The sequence below is a fragment of the Anopheles moucheti genome, chromosome 3, assembly GCF_943734755.1.
Source record: "Anopheles moucheti chromosome 3, idAnoMoucSN_F20_07, whole genome shotgun sequence".
In the NCBI taxonomy this organism is placed as follows: Eukaryota; Metazoa; Arthropoda; class Insecta; order Diptera; family Culicidae; genus Anopheles; species Anopheles moucheti.
The window spans coordinates 11,813,198-11,828,711 of record NC_069141.1 but is presented as its reverse complement, the minus strand read 5'-3'; the positions used below and the strand labels follow the sequence as shown (position 1 = coordinate 11,828,711).

Sequence of the window (15,514 nt, the reverse complement as noted above, 5' to 3'; positions counted from 1 at the left end):
TTAAAGAGTTTCAAAAATCAATTCTATAGACTTCAATTTTTTATTTCTATAATACAACTGTATGTCTTTCCATACTTTCAAGTTACCGCGCTCGAGGGAAAATTTAATATTTAAAATCAATTTGCATATCTTATTACATTGCATGCAGATTTGCATGAAGAGTTAGAGGATAGGATGAATGTACATTGCTAGTTGCTAAACACGGTTTGTAACAGTAAAATGCGTAAAGTAATTCCTTCGCTTTGGCTTCTACTAACCGTGATTGTAATTTATTTTGTTGGAGAATGTAAAGCGGAACCGAAAAATGACTTCCTTAAGGGAAGTCAATCAAAATCAATACGTTTCAATAACTTTCAAGAAGACGATATTCATGTGCACCTCGAGATGCTGCTGCCCGAGTTAGTGGAGAAAATGAACTACGGCCACTGTTATGCGATACTGTTCGATGAAGTGTACGAAAGTGTACTGAACGAGTACTTCTTCCATCGAATACATCGTGCCGCACGTTACATTGTAAAAATCGCCGAGGACGAAGATACCTTCAATCCCCGGCCGGATTTAAAGTGCATTCTCGAAAATATACGACGAGTTGGGTGCGGGGGTTACGTTATACTAATGGCGAATGGAATTCAACTGGAACGTCTGCTAAGATTCGGCGATAAAACACGAATCATTGATACACGTGCCCGATACATAATAATGCACAGTTATCGACTATTCGTACCACAGTTAAATTACATCTGGAAGCGCATTGTCGACGTGCTGTTTGTGCGACCGCTGCAAAGGAGAAAGAAATTCAGCTGGAAAACACTTAACCATTCCAACGCGACGCCTGTCTACGAACTTAGCACCGTTCCATTTCCGATGCCAATCAATGGTGTGTTTTTCTCGAAAATTGTAAACTTTTGGCAGGCGGGTAAATTCCGATTAGCAAACAGCACGTTTTTCAGCAATAAAACTAACGACCTACGTCACCAAAAAATGCACGTCGTGGTGCTAGAACATACACCGGCCGTTTTCAAATTGGAGACACGCGATGGAATGGCATCAGGCACGAAAAAGTCAAACAGTTCCGACGACAGCACAGGCGCCATTTCTACAGTATCGCAATCGAAAACCTTCTACTATGGGCTGGAAATTGAGCTGCTTAAAGCCATAGCAAAGGCCATGCGGTTCGATATGGTATTCTACGAGACGTTCGATGCCGACATTGAACGATGGGGCAATGTGCAGGACAATGAAACGCTTACCGGATTGCTTAGAGAGATGCACGACGGAAGGGCGGATTTCGCCCTCGCCGATCTACACCACACGCAGTACAATCTTGGCTTCATGGATCTCAGCATACCCTACAACACGGAATGCTTAACGTTTCTCACACCCGAGGCACTGAGCGATAACTCCTGGAAGACTCTCATCCTTCCGTTCAACAGAGAAATGTGGACGGGTGTTATGATATCGCTGTTTTCCGTTGGTTTCGTGTTTTACGCATTCTCAAACACGCTCACCTTCATTCACCATCACGAAAGAGGATATCAGCCGGAGCAGGATCTGGTGCAGCGCCATCACAACAGAAAGCGACATCGAAACCTCAACTTGTGGGCACGATTCTGCAAACATCGTTACGGTACGGTCTGTAAATCAAAATTAACCTACGGCCTAACGCGCATACTTCGCAAAGCTCGCAGACACAAAAAATATGCCAACAAAGCAACGCACTACACCGCGAGTAGCTTGAAAAAGTTACAAATGATACCGTTTAAACGCAAACCGGAACCCTGGCATGATCCTTTGCCGGCGTACGATATTTTCGATACGTTTGCCGGCTGCATCATATACACTTACAGCATGTTACTGCTGGTATCACTGCCACGACTGCCCAATGGATGGCCGCTTCGTGTCCTTACCGGTTGGTACTGGGTGTACTGCGTTCTGGTCGTAGTCGCATATCGGGCCTCCTTCACGGCAATACTGGCAAACCCAATACCTCGGCTAACGATTGACACGTTGCAGGATTTAGCGGAAAGTCCCATTCGTTGCGGAGCTTGGGGTGCACAAAATAAGCTCTTTTTCCAAATGGCCCAGGATCCGTATTCGCAAGCGATCGGTGCAAAGTTGGAGCATGCCCCGAACTACAACGAGGCGGTTGATAAGGTCAACGAGGGTCTGTACGCGTACTATGAAAACATCTACATTTTGCGCCAGCTACGGTCAACAAGGAAATCGGAAAAGGCTCGTCAAACGCTGCACATCATGCAAGAATGTGCCGTGCATATGCCGATATCGATCGGGTTGGAGAAAAACTCACCGCTCAAATATCAAGTCGATCGCCATGTCAGGGCATTGATCGAAGGAGGCCTCACCAGAAAATGGCTCTCGGAAGCGATCGAACGGTTCCAGTCGAACGTGGAGCTACCACCGCAAGAGGCTACGATCGATTTGAAGAAAATGTACGCCGGCTTTGTAGCGCTCGGTCTCGGCTACACTCTGGCGTTGTTCGCATTCATCGCGGAAAAATTGTACTGGTCGTATGTCATTGAAACCAATCCGGCATTTGACAAATATTTGCATGGCATTACGTTTCGCAGGCGTCTGTGAATGTGTGGAATTTTATTTTCTTCTCGCAAAGGCCAAATATGTGGGCCAACGTTTTATGTTATACACCTATAGTAGTTTCCTGTTTTATTTATACGCAAGTGTTTAATTTCATCTGCACTCCATTACAAATGTGTGTTTTCCGTTTCTTTAAAATCCATTCCGTGTTCACGCCCGACCACATTTTTTGTATGCTAAAATTTTACATATTTAACATGGTTTTAATTTTGAATTCCCTTTTTTAATGTTCTGTCTGCTTCTGTATTTTTTCATTAATCGTTTTGAGCGAGGAATTCGTGGTATACGACGCATGAGCTGTCCCAATGCTTCTTAACATAAGCGTCTGTCCCAAACTATTTTACCAGCTTCATTTAAAGCTGCTCAAGCCCTTTAATTATTGGAATATAAGCTAACTGTACTGCCGTTTCTTAATGATTTCTGCTATTTCTACACCGGTATATTCTATACGTCTGTAACGCCGGTTACCGAGGAACTTCGTGGTTAAACCCTGCACTTATACAATAATTGACGAATACAAATAAATTTGCAATAAATTGCATTTGGAATTTTGTTATTCAAAAAATCATCCCTGGTGGGACGAAAGGAAAAACGATCCGCTAGAGATTTCAACTGATAATGGCGTAGTGATGGTGTGTATCCACAGAAAGAAATAAAACGTGTTAACCAAAAACTCTACCAATCATAACTAATTAAAAAGCGTTAGGCTTTAGGCTGTTGCCATACGAACGACACATTCAGACAGTCTTACATTAATAGTACATATTACATTATTAGCACACATGTTGCATGTTCATTGCACATGCATCGGAAAGTTTATGTTTTGGTAAAGCCTACGCCTACGCCGGTCCAATCAGTTGAACTTTACCGGATTTCGTATTCATTCTTTACTTGTTGACATTACACAATGAATTGCTTTAAAAAGGTAACTTATTTTATCTATTGTTCTCTCTGTTGATGTTGTTTGATATTTACAAAAGACATAATTTAGGACACCTGTAGTATGTTGTTAAAAATCGAATTCAACTACAGAAAACAGTAGTACGCTCAGTGTCTAATCTGCAATACGAAGACATTTCCTCGATACAATCTTATTCTCGATCCCATTTTGGCTATTCGACTCTCGGTCGGCATGGCATAACTCATGACTGGGCATGGATCTGTAACTTCAATAGCGCCGTAATCAATTTTGCCTTAGGTTTAGGTGCATGTTTTAGAGAGACGTTTCCTGAAAATGAAGACAGATTATCAAGGACCTTAGCTTGTCTTGTAAGTTATGTCTGTTATGTCTATTAACGTATAATCGGTTCCGTTGCAGAGTTCAACACTTCGGATATTATAATATGAAGTGCCAATTATGTGCTAATCGACTTGGTGGTTTGCATTTTCTTCTAGATCTTGTTTATTGTTATACCGCAAACTAGTCAATACATACAAACATTTCCAATTTAATGTTTTCCGGTAAAACACTGGTCGTGCTAAAACATAGCTACTTGCTGGTTCTCCTTCCTTTTTTGCATTTTGTAAATTATTAGCCTATTACTAACTAAACACGATGTTACCGATGTTACCAAGAACGGAAGAATAAATTGAACGATCAGGATGCAATCAACTCACAACGTTTTGCCGCTATTGTGTCACATTACATACGATCGCGGCATCTGTGAATCAGCGTAGAACATGAACACGAACCAAATAAAACGTTACTACTACTGTAACTCTAAAAAGAACATATGCAGTTGTTGTTTTTAAAGTAAAATTTACAGTGAGATCGAGTTCGATGCGTCATCTCAGTAATAAAGAACTAAATCTTAACTAGTATTACAATATTTCTTCTGATCGTATATGCTCTCGGTAGCATGCGTTCTTAAAGAATAGCTCGATACAAACGAATCCGGATAGTGTTACGAACTGATAACGTGCCCCACAGTAAAATACACATCAAAAATCATTCAATTAAGTTAACTTTATGATGGTAATCACAGTACTGATTCTACTTCATGCTTGTAAAATAAGGTTGGTTCAACCTCTTCTTGGTAGGAAAACAATACATTTGGAGTTGGAAAGTGGATGCTTTACGGCTGAATGAAATAGGGATACCGTTCGAATTAGTTCATCATATTTTGCTAGACTTTAGCGGATTGATTTAAATTAATGCACAAATCGTAACTTTCGGCTGACTTTATCTAGACTTGGTAATTCTTGCTAATGCAAATCAAATTTATTTCACTTAAATGAAACTTAAAACATTACTTCGTATCTTTGTTGCATGCATGATTTGTTGCGCTATTGGTTCAATGCGTTGAAGTAGAAAAAAAAACAAAACCGATAATAAAATCATACAGCATATCACTTAGGAGTGGATGCTCAGTCTAAAACTATTTTATGAATTATCTTTCAACGGGCTTCGCAACCAACTCAGTTGTATTCCGGTATTAAGCTTGTCAAACCGTGTTTATTACTTTTTTTCCAGTTAAAAATTAATTTTGAAACTCTTCCATCAATATTAAGTTTTGTTCATCGATCATCAAAGTATGATCCGCATGAAGTATTTTTGCAAACGAATAGTTCATTTCGCGTCAAACGTAACCATCCTCTCCCTCCCCCTCTCATCTCTCTCTGATTGCACTAACAAGTGCGTCGTTCTATTTTATTATTTTTTACTGAGTCGGGCTATGATGCGTTTAGCTTTGCGAAGTACATTGTAGGGTTGATTTTGTTGTTACGAATAGATTCATAAATTAGTATCGATTGCGCGTAAAAATATACAGACCTCCAGAGTAATGAAATCACGTAGCATATCTGAAATTATACAGAACATTTATACACACGTTATTCGATTATTGTTCCATGGAAATATTAACTTTACTCTCTTGTAATTAAGCAAAAATTATGCAAACTATTAAACAGCTAAAATTGTCTGATATACGGGAAAGATTCATTACAATGTTATTTTTTTTGCAAAAACGATTGTTTTATATTCAATTTTGTGAGAAAGGTCCGTGTAGGATCAATTATAATTATCCATACGTTTTACGATGCTTTACGGTATTGCTACGAGTTAGAATCGTCAAACTCCGGACGATTAGAATAACAGCTAAAGAAACTCTCTGAGGAGGAACTCTTGAATTGAGTCAGTTGTACAACAAAAACAAGCACAAAAAAAATACCGGAACTTAATCATGTATACGAATGAACCTGAAATTCATATGATCATAAAAACGGGTAGAATGCGACCTCACAAAAAGAAATGTTTTATGCCAAGACGCTCTCAAAAATTTTAAATTGTTATACTGTAACTGGGTTTACCGGGTTCAGTCCGCATTGCAATATTTATACTCTCTTTGTAACCAAGCCATCCAATAGCATATGTTAGCCTCTGATCAATTGAGAATATAATGAATGTTCTGCTTACCGTTTTGTCCACAGGCGAGCAATTCGATCGTGCTCTTCTCTATTTTGCAGATATTGGGTCGCAATACTTCCAACTAGCGGATCAGCTAAAGGGCAAACATTTGACAATACTTTCAGTACGTGAACAGCAGAGGCAAAAAAAATCACATTTTACATACCTGGATTACAGTCTGTCAGCAGGGAACAAATAGATAGCAACACTTTTGATATGGTCAATGCTGGTGACCAATTATCTTTTAAAATATCCAAGCAGATTACACCTTGACTGTTTATGTTGCAATGATATATCCTAGTGCGGAATGTTACCTAGTTGATGGGGATATAAAAACAAAAATAAATTCTGTACCGAATCGCTAGACAAGGTTGCTGGTTTTTCTTACCTTGGGTGGTTTGAACGGATACTCTGGGGAAAAGTGTATATCTAGAAAAAACACTCCCCCTTCATAAACTGATCCGGGTGGACCGAGAATGGTTGATACCCATTCATAAAGATTATCGCCCTTCGGTCCAGCACTGCAATTTGGTGGCGGATCAAGCGTAATTTCCGCCAGCTCTTTTTGAATTCGTTTAGCAGAAGTTCCTAAGGCTTTCGATATTTTGGGATTTGATTTTGTTTCCTTTGTTTCCGGCTTCGGTACGGTGGCTTCTGCACCCGTAGCTGTTCCACTCCCATTGCCATTCCGGCGTCCTCCGGCACTGTTATTACCGTCACTGTTACTGCTACTGCCACCGCTTCCGCCACCGTTACCAGTGCTGCTTGACCCCGCACTTGTCGACATTTCGTAGATGTATCCTTAAAATTGTGCTAAAATAATAAAAATAGAGGGAGCAAAAACATATTATTCTTCGTTTATACTTAAGTCAAGCTTAAGCTTCCTGCAACATCGTGAAACACCAGCACTGAAATCCACACATTCGACGATACTGGATACTTGTTGTTGGAACAATAACAAAGTACTGACTGTTTTTATTTCTTCTACACTACCTTTTCTCGGGCATGGTCCATCCAATCTTAACGCTGGATGTGTTTAATGACATGAATTACCCAGAGTAGAATAAACAAATCTTGCGTGTGAAGAAAGCACAATCAGGTCGGGTTTTGAACCCGGATGGAACGGCTTACTTACTGAGGTTTTTTATTCCTTCGAAATTTAAGAAATTGTTTGAAAATGTGTGATTGTTTTAAAATTGTACATCAATCAAGCTTGTTGGGAATGGCTCATGAAGATTGCACTTTTTTTTAAATTTAAGAATTGGAAATGCTACTGAAGGGCTTACTTAAAACATGCCTTAATTTCTAGGTAATTAGAGAACGTAATTATGAATAACAGACAAGGATCTACACGACATCAAACTATCATCTTCAGCACGATACGCACTGCATATAGCACAGAACTTGCATTTGGTTCTATCTCATAACAGCGGCCATTTTGGCTATAGTACAGAAGTGATGAATATATTGCACTTGACGATGTTTTCCCTTGTTCGTGCATTTATATTAACAATCGCACAGCTTGCGCGTAGATAGCAGCGAAAGACACTGAAACAACGAAACTGCATTCGAAATCTGCAATTACATTATGCTACCAACCAATGAACGCGTCCGCCTTTCCACTATGCCGGATCGATCTTGGAAGTCTATGAACCGGGCAATGTCATTTACTCTCGGCCTTTGCTATTGCACCACGAACACTAGCACAACTTCTGTCTAGCAGGCTGCAGCTTATGCGGCACCGTACCGTCCAGAAGATTGGCAGGAAGAACTCCGTCCAAATGGTTGCAAAGCTTTTCAAACGATTCAGTTATCGATTGATTGCAATACTGGCATTCGGAACAGTTTGACCAGCTTTTTCACAAACAGCCAACTTTTCATCAAGGGCTTGCTATTTGGTTTTCTTCCTCGCCGGACTACCATTCCACAACATTCTTTTTTTTCTACCACATTTGTAGACTACCACAAAACCCATACATTTCTATGGTACACAATTCTGCCAGAGGGTCACATTTTCAACCTGTCGTATGTTTGGATGTTCCTAATCGTCAATCACGCATATTTTATCGGTTTAAACACTGTAAAAATTACCTTTTAGACCTTTTTACTCGGAACTACGTCGGCTTTGTTCACCACCGCTTGCTTTACCTTAAGCCACGGCCAAAGGTATGGAAAATGTAGCAAAACTAAGGTATACATAGAATCGGTTCGACACGTCAAATTTGACAGCTTGCATTTATGCGAATCGTTGACAAGGTGCATTTGTGAGGTTTTAAACCCGGAATACAAACTGCCAGTTATCTGGAGGCGATTCGGTTGTCCTACGAAACGCCCAGTATTGTTGTATGGTAACAATTAGGTTTGCATCTGCTTTTATTATCTTCATTGTATAGTAGTGCGCTATGAAGTAGTACAGGAGATTTAAATTGAAAGTAAACATGAGCATAACAGTATCAGTAAAATTATGTACATATTGAACATAATTATACACATGATATGTTATGAATTAGGTATCGTTTCAACAGAAACAGATATCTTCAGGATAAATCGAATCATCCTCTCCAATTCTGGTCTGGTGCAAATCCCATAGAACATCATAAAACGTTCTATTCTCTCCGCCTGACAGTATGCAACTGACCTTCATTTTGAACTCAACACGGAAACGCAGGTTTGAGTTTCTCTTTCGCATTTTCAAATGAACAAACCAATATTACATTTTTGCAAATATTTATTTGGAACATTGCTATATGATCTTTAGCATCCTGGTCGTATCGTTTTACTTAGCCCGAAATTTGAGATACAGCAGAGCCGAGCGTGTTGGCCAACTGAGTCAACGTGGTCTGTAGTGGCGCAAGACCCGACTGGTTGAGCGCACCAATGTTGCCAGCGAGCGTGGACAGAATGCTCTGAGCTTTTCCGATGGCTGGCAGCAATGTAGCTAGAGTAGTTCCAGCACCCTTTACAGTAGTCGAGATTTGAGTCGCAGCATTCGACAGCAACGAGCTAACTTGGGTCAGTGCCGCTTGTGGAACGCTCAACAGCGAGAGTGTGGAGTTGGCCAATCCGTAAAGCAGGGACACTGCGTTCCCTACTACTGAAGTTAGCAAGGACGCGGTGTTTGTTCCGACCGCGGCGATGACATTGTTCAGCAGTGTCGTGATTTGCCCTACCAATCTTGTGATCGAATCCGTCAACACACCAAACGCTGCTAGAGGCGACTGAGGAGCTGCCTGTGTCGCCTAAGATTTGATCGGTTCATTAGTTAAGAAAGAAATATACAAGCGACACACTGACTAAACAGAAAAACAACACTTACCATAGCAAGGCACAGCGCAATAGCAAGAACGTACACGGCTTTCATTTTCGAAGCTAGTTGCTGATACGATCCTAATCGAAGATCTTACAGATAAACAATGATAATTTCGCATATTTACGAGATGCCTTATATAGTCGAAAGAAAATTGAAACTCCACCAACGACGTCAAACAAATTAATACAATCGATCATTTGTTCGCCCTATGTTCACTTCACGTTCGCATAAACTGTCCTACTTCTAAAAGGCTGAGCAAACACTGCTGTACTACAACAAAACCAGTGATAACGATCTAAAAGTTTAGAATGTTGACCTGTCTGCCATAGCGGATGTCTGGCGCAAACGGATCTAACTATTGAAGAAACAAAAGTGTGAAAAACTAAAAGAAAACTCTACAAAGGTTTACAAAAACGGATCCAAAAGTTCCGCCACAATTTCGAATTCGGAGAATTCCGACCGTTTTGACGGCTCCAGGTGATTCCATTTGAATCCGGACGATTCAAGTCAATTTCTGGCGATTCAGGATTAATCCTGACGCTTCCAGTAATATTCCGGGTGAAACTGGTGGTTTCTTTTTTCCAGAGTTCGAACCGGAGTCACGTTAGCCACGTTTAGTCGTAGGCGCGCTCTAGATAACCCATTATTAATTCCGATGATTCTGACGGTTACGGATGAGACGTGTACGAAGTGTGCGCATTAACTATCCATATTTGGCTAATTGAGACATGTACTATGACATCCTACGACTTAGTTGACTTAAACTATTTTGTAGTAAATCAAAAGTGGTATGATATGAAGTGGAGTCACATTGAAGGGGTTAATAGTTGGTATAGTACATCTAAACGCACTGACAAGAGACGTTTGACGAGCAGGAGCGGTAATTGATTGATGTGTAATTGATTCGATCATTAACCTATTGTCGGGTCAATGATCGTGTGTGTGCGTTTACTTCCGATTAGCTAACAGATAGCTCATTTACAACCAAATTAATCTCGCTTGGTTTACGGCCATGTGCGTATAATTTAAAAAAGTAGATCACCAAACTGATAGCTAATAAATACGCTTTTTGTTAGGCACGCATTTAACCCCAGACAAACGGCCACGCTTGTTATAATTGGGTGCCAAAACACGCATTAACATATTACGGTGTGATCACTGCATTATAATTCTCTTTTTTGATTATATATGCTAGTGTAATGCAAACCATGTTTCAGTTAACATTACTCTGTTGTTACAATACGACCAAACAAAAGTCTCCTTCATGGCTGCCGGTTTAGTGTACTGTCTCAGGTGTTTTATTAGCAGACATGTCTCAGGTGTTTTATTAGCAGACGCCTAATCAATGAGTGCTATTTTACGTTCTAGCTTCTTGATCGCTACCAAAGTTGCGGCATTTGAATTCATCTGCTTCAACCGTAACAATGCAGAATGTACCTTAAGCCACCTACATCCAGAGCACGAAGGAACTTTTGTGCTGCACCATATACCGGCACACGCAAACATGTTGACATTCACTCAACTCATAGCCACTACCGTTGATCACACCATTCTAGCCAAACTGACTCCGTCCATCACGTACTTGGTGGTGAATGATTCTGCGCAAGTTAGAAGCATCATACTACCAGGCAACAGTTCCATCGAGAATTTGTTTCTCGTCAATACTAGGGTCAGTGCAATTCGGTTCGAGGACAATGACGTACTGTATGTGCTGTCCATAGAAAAGGCTCGATTAAATCACATTCCACCCACGTTGACCAACTTGAAGAATTTGAGTTACGTTAAAATTAATCACACTCCACTGCAAGAACTTGATCTGAGCATATTTTGCAACTTGCGTCGTCTGCAGATTATCAATCTTAATCACAACCAGATACACCGCATCACCGGTCAGCAGTACGCCAACTGTGGTTCATTGCTGGTGGAAATGTGGATGGCTGATAATCGACTCAAGCGAATAGACCCGAATGTATTTGTCCAGCTAGGCAAGCTGGAGTCGGTCACACTGTCGGGCAATTTAATTCATACGTTTTCAGGAAGTTTCCAAAACACACCATTATGTGAACTGGCACTTAGTTACAATTTGCTGCCAACGTTAGATCTGTGTAAATGGAGCTTGATGCCATGTGTAACTGCACTCTTTATGGAATGGAACAAGCTTACCCACGTGCCGATGTGTTTGGAAAGGATGCCCAATCTGGATGTGATCAACCTGGAGCATAATCAGCTATCGAACGTTGCGATCGATGTGTTTAAAGAACTGAAACAGTTGCGGTATTTACGGCTGTCCAATAACCCGATCATCACGTTTACAATGCATCAAAGTTCGCTTCCGCCTAGACTTTTAAGTGTAGACATCCTGCACGTGCGTTTGCAGCAGCTAAACATATCGCAAGCATTGGCACAGTCGGTAATAATACGCACTTAATAAAGAAATGTCGGTTTTATTGGTTTAGAATTAAGGTTTGATAGTCGGGACTTCGGATGAATGACCAACTTTACACACCAGGTGATATCTGGATGGAAAACTTTCAGGACCCATTGCCACCATCAAGGCCACCATGAAGATGGGCAGTACTCGTGCCTTGAACTTGTATACTCTTCAAACTAATGCTAGAAGAGGCCATTCGCGGCTGGGAGAAGGAAACTTCGGGGAACGGCTTCTATAAATTAATTCGGATCATGGCGTACGGTGATGACATAGACGTTATTGGTTTAAGACTGTCCGTAGGTCTTTCTACTTCTACTTCTACTCAAAACACGACGTCGGGACCGACGAAGTAGGGAAATATGGGTAATAGCCACAGTACTAACACACTCCCCTGAGACATGGACTTTGTCCAAAACTGATGAAACCCTGTTGGCCGCGCTCCAGCGGAAGGTGCCCAGAAGGCTCTGTTTGTGTGTAAGGACAATGGAGGAGGCGTTACAAGCTCTATGAGTGGTATAGCGAACTCCCTGTCGTACAGCGTATTACACACGCCAGATTCCGTTGGGCTGGTCAAGTCATGAGAATGGGACTGGGTTCCGTAAAGTCCTTGTAGGTCGTCCATATGGACAGAGGGTGTATGATAAGTCCAAATTGAGACGGAGTGAGCGGTTACTGATAAGTAAATAAGTAAGTCGGGTCTCATAAGATCATTAATTGGCGCACGAACGCAAAAAGGTTCGTTCAAAGATAATCAAGTGCAATTTGCGCCATTGTAACCTCGCTGCAATCATTAACTATCAATTACCAGCAGAGGTTACATTTTATAACATCCTTTCATGGTCGAACAATGAGCCATACATTAGGCCAAGTGTCCCGAAAATGCCTTTCTAATGATAAATTGTTAACCCACCTAAGCGAATAGTATATACACTACCAACTCATGTAGAAGTCAGTTCTGGAGGCAGAGTTTGACAGTTGTCGTTATAGCATGTGTGTTGCATCGATTCACGTTTGCAAAAGGTGGTTTTCAATCTGTTAATTTCTGTTTCTATTAGTGTACTATATTTTATTCAATCCACATAATAGTACTTCTCAACTTCCAGCCTGTACCTCCTTGTCTGTATCGCGGTGACGCAGTGTGCAGCGTTTCAGTTTCGTTGTGAGCCGGTAAACACCAATTTCACCTGCATGGTCACAAACTATAATCCAAAGCAGGAAGGAACGTTCTTGTTTAATCACATGCCGGAAAGAACGAACAATATTGATTTTAAAAATGTTATTCTAGCGGTCGTGGACAATACGATATTTGGCTACATACCGGCCGCTGTCAGCACACTAACACTCAGTGGTTCTAGTGCAGTGCGTGCAATAATCGTGCCTCAAAACATTTCCCTGTTTGAAATTGTCGTAGCAGAGCCCAGTATGGTCCGGATGCGTTTCGAAAAGAACTGCACACTGTCCAGGTTGCAGGTAACGCAGAGTAGCTTAATCGCGATTCCCCCAACGCTTGGCAACCTACAACATTTGTCCTTCTTCAAACTAAACCAATCGCCGATCGAACAGATTAGTTTGGAACGGTTCTGTAACTTATCGCAGCTACAGTCACTTAATTTTAAATACAATCTTATCGCCACTATATCATTCCAAGGTGCGATAGTTCCCTGGTGCGGGCCGGCGCTAGTGAAACTTGCGTTTGCCAACAATAAGCTCCGCATTGTTAATATGACAGTGTTTGCAAGCATGCGGGAACTGCGGATACTGGATCTGGAAAACAACTTGATCGAGATTGTAGAGGGTCACTTCACTAATCCCAAAATTACGACCGTGATACTAACCAACAACAAACTGCTAGCGATTGATTTGTGCCGCTGGAACGCGATGCTATCGATTATTTCGTTTTCCTTTAACAAAAATAGTTTGCAGCTCATTCCGAAATGCTTGCAGCGGATGCCAGCGGTGCAGTTTATCAACTTCAACAACAATAAGCTTACCAAGATTAATATCGAAGCGTTTGCAATGCTGAACGAGCTGAAGTCATTATTTTTCTCGAACAATGCAATAAGATCAATTGTCAACTACCGTAGGCCGGTGCCGTCGAGCTTAAAGGAAGTTTACATGGAACACAATCCTCTAGGGTTAGAGAATGTTACAAAGTTTTTCCCATCCTCCGTAAAAATATACACGTAGAGCGTTTTCTGTTCGAAGGGATTCTCATGGTGTCTGATTTGGAAGATTTAATATGTTTTTAATATGAATTAGATTACTAAAAATAGAAATTCTACCGAAACAGGAAATTCCATTTTCCACTCTCATTTTAGAGAATAATCTGTTCTGAGAAATGTTCTGAGATAATGTTCTGAGAAAATCGGCCAGAAAGCAGAGCACCGTAAAGCATTTAAATATTCAGAAGACTGGCCTGAGTAAGTTGCGCTCTGGATTGCATACAGGTCTTGTATCTTTATAGAGTTAATACATTTCGAAAGGCATCGATCAGTCGATCTTCAACTATTATGACAACCTTTTCGAGAGAGTACAATTGTTCCAGTTGATGAATGAAGATGGATAACACCAAAAGAGATTTTATTTCGCATAAACCACTCTTAACATTCTTAACTAACCACTTTCAATTGTTTCAGGAAATTGCCGCTAGTCCGATCCCATTCGCTCTGTGCTTTCCTTGGTTGGAATTCAATGTCCAGTGAGCATATTGGTAGATCGGATGGATTGTTACATTTTATTTTATTTTCCCTCAAAATCAACATCCGAAGCCTTTTGGGATAGTTCTCTTCTCGAAAGATGATCAATGATATTTGATTTGCAGATAGATCCAAATCCAGTAGATTCTCCATATTACCAAATGCGTCCATGTTAACGCTGGATAGTTCATTGTTGCTGAGGCATACGTAGGAGAGGTTTGACAGCTGATTGATACAATTCGGAACATGAAGAAGTTCATTCCACCCAGAAATGACTGAACTGAGCCGTGGCATCGATTTCCATTGGCAAAAGTCGAGCGTTTTCAGACGATTGTGAGAAAGTGTAATGCTGATCAGACGATCGCTGGAAAATTGCCCAACCAGTAGTTCTATCTTATTGTATGATAAATCCACAAATTTAAACCATCCGACAGGAGCGAGTACTTCCAGATTGAGCATTCTAAGCTCATTGTTACTCAGATTTAGCATGTTGAGATCTCGCCGTTGCTCGCCGGTCAGAGTGCTCGTGATCGTGTGGATATTGTTGTATGGTAGATCTAGCGTAACTAGCTTGCGGCACCACTTCAAAAGATCCAAGCTCAGCTGCTGGATGTTGGAATGTTGCAGTTTTACATTATTCAAATTCTTCAAGTTCTTCAACGATGGTGGCATCTGTTGTAAGTTGCTGTATATGATCCAGACCACTGTTATATGCTCATTTGTATGAAAACGTATCCATATTAGCTGTGTCTTTTCAACGTTAAGCTGTTCAACGGAGAGATTGCCAGGGACAACAATTTTTAGCAACGATTGTGAATCCGTAATCACCACAACCTTTACAGAATTGGCGAAACAGTTGAAGATCGATTGATCGATTGCTGACGCTTCGAAATGTTGAAACTTTACATATTTAACACCTGCTGGTAGGTTTGACCGTAATACACTTAGGCTAGATCGGTTGGAATCAAAATGCTCTATGTAGCACTGTTTTATTCCTTCTAAAACCCCAAGATCTTCGCAGCTGATCTGCAAACTCAGCACTGCCGACGATAACGAAG

General features: G+C 40.9%; 5 protein-coding genes across 7 annotated transcripts; 3 read left to right on the top strand and 2 right to left on the bottom strand.

The window, feature by feature from the left end:
- Positions 1-699: 699 nt before the first annotated feature.
- On the top strand, positions 700-2,661 carry LOC128300919 (glutamate receptor U1). Its single transcript, XM_053037168.1, has 2 exons — positions 700-1,512; positions 1,720-2,661. Exons 1-2 carry the CDS (start codon positions 700-702, stop codon positions 2,596-2,598), a joined length of 1,692 nt encoding a protein of 563 aa, XP_052893128.1. The 3' UTR covers positions 2,599-2,661.
- Positions 2,403-8,178, bottom strand: LOC128300920 (ubiquitin-conjugating enzyme E2-24 kDa). Of its 3 annotated transcripts, none has more exons than XM_053037171.1 (5): positions 7,619-7,639; positions 6,408-6,832; positions 6,186-6,333; positions 6,029-6,113; positions 2,403-5,415 (listed from the first exon to the last, which is right to left on the bottom strand). In XM_053037171.1, the coding sequence occupies exons 2-5, from the start codon at positions 6,804-6,806 to the stop codon at positions 5,403-5,405; spliced, it is 645 nt and encodes a 214-aa protein (XP_052893131.1). In that variant the 5' UTR covers positions 6,807-6,832; positions 7,619-7,639; the 3' UTR covers positions 2,403-5,402. The 3 variants fall into 3 exon arrangements, with proteins under 3 accessions (XP_052893131.1, XP_052893130.1, XP_052893129.1); XM_053037170.1 differs by lacking the exon at positions 7,619-7,639 and adding an exon at positions 7,407-7,486; XM_053037169.1 differs by lacking the exon at positions 7,619-7,639 and adding an exon at positions 8,111-8,178 and having other exon boundaries at positions 2,404-5,415.
- A 621-nt stretch (positions 8,179-8,799) lies between these two features.
- LOC128305138 (uncharacterized) lies at positions 8,800-9,380 on the bottom strand. The gene is made up of 2 exons (XM_053042443.1): positions 9,336-9,380; positions 8,800-9,258 (listed from the first exon to the last, which is right to left on the bottom strand). The coding sequence occupies exons 1-2, from the start codon at positions 9,378-9,380 to the stop codon at positions 8,800-8,802; spliced, it is 504 nt and encodes a 167-aa protein (XP_052898403.1).
- A 1,294-nt stretch (positions 9,381-10,674) lies between these two features.
- LOC128300239 (leucine-rich repeat-containing protein 15-like) lies at positions 10,675-11,757 on the top strand. The gene has a single exon (XM_053036238.1). The coding sequence runs from the start codon at positions 10,675-10,677 to the stop codon at positions 11,755-11,757; it is 1,083 nt and encodes a 360-aa protein (XP_052892198.1).
- Positions 11,758-12,011: 254 nt separating this feature from the next.
- LOC128300235 (phospholipase A2 inhibitor beta-like) lies at positions 12,012-13,947 on the top strand. Its single transcript, XM_053036227.1, has 2 exons — positions 12,012-12,056; positions 12,847-13,947. Exons 1-2 carry the CDS (start codon positions 12,012-12,014, stop codon positions 13,945-13,947), a joined length of 1,146 nt encoding a protein of 381 aa, XP_052892187.1.
- The last annotated feature ends 1,567 nt before the right edge of the window (positions 13,948-15,514 follow it).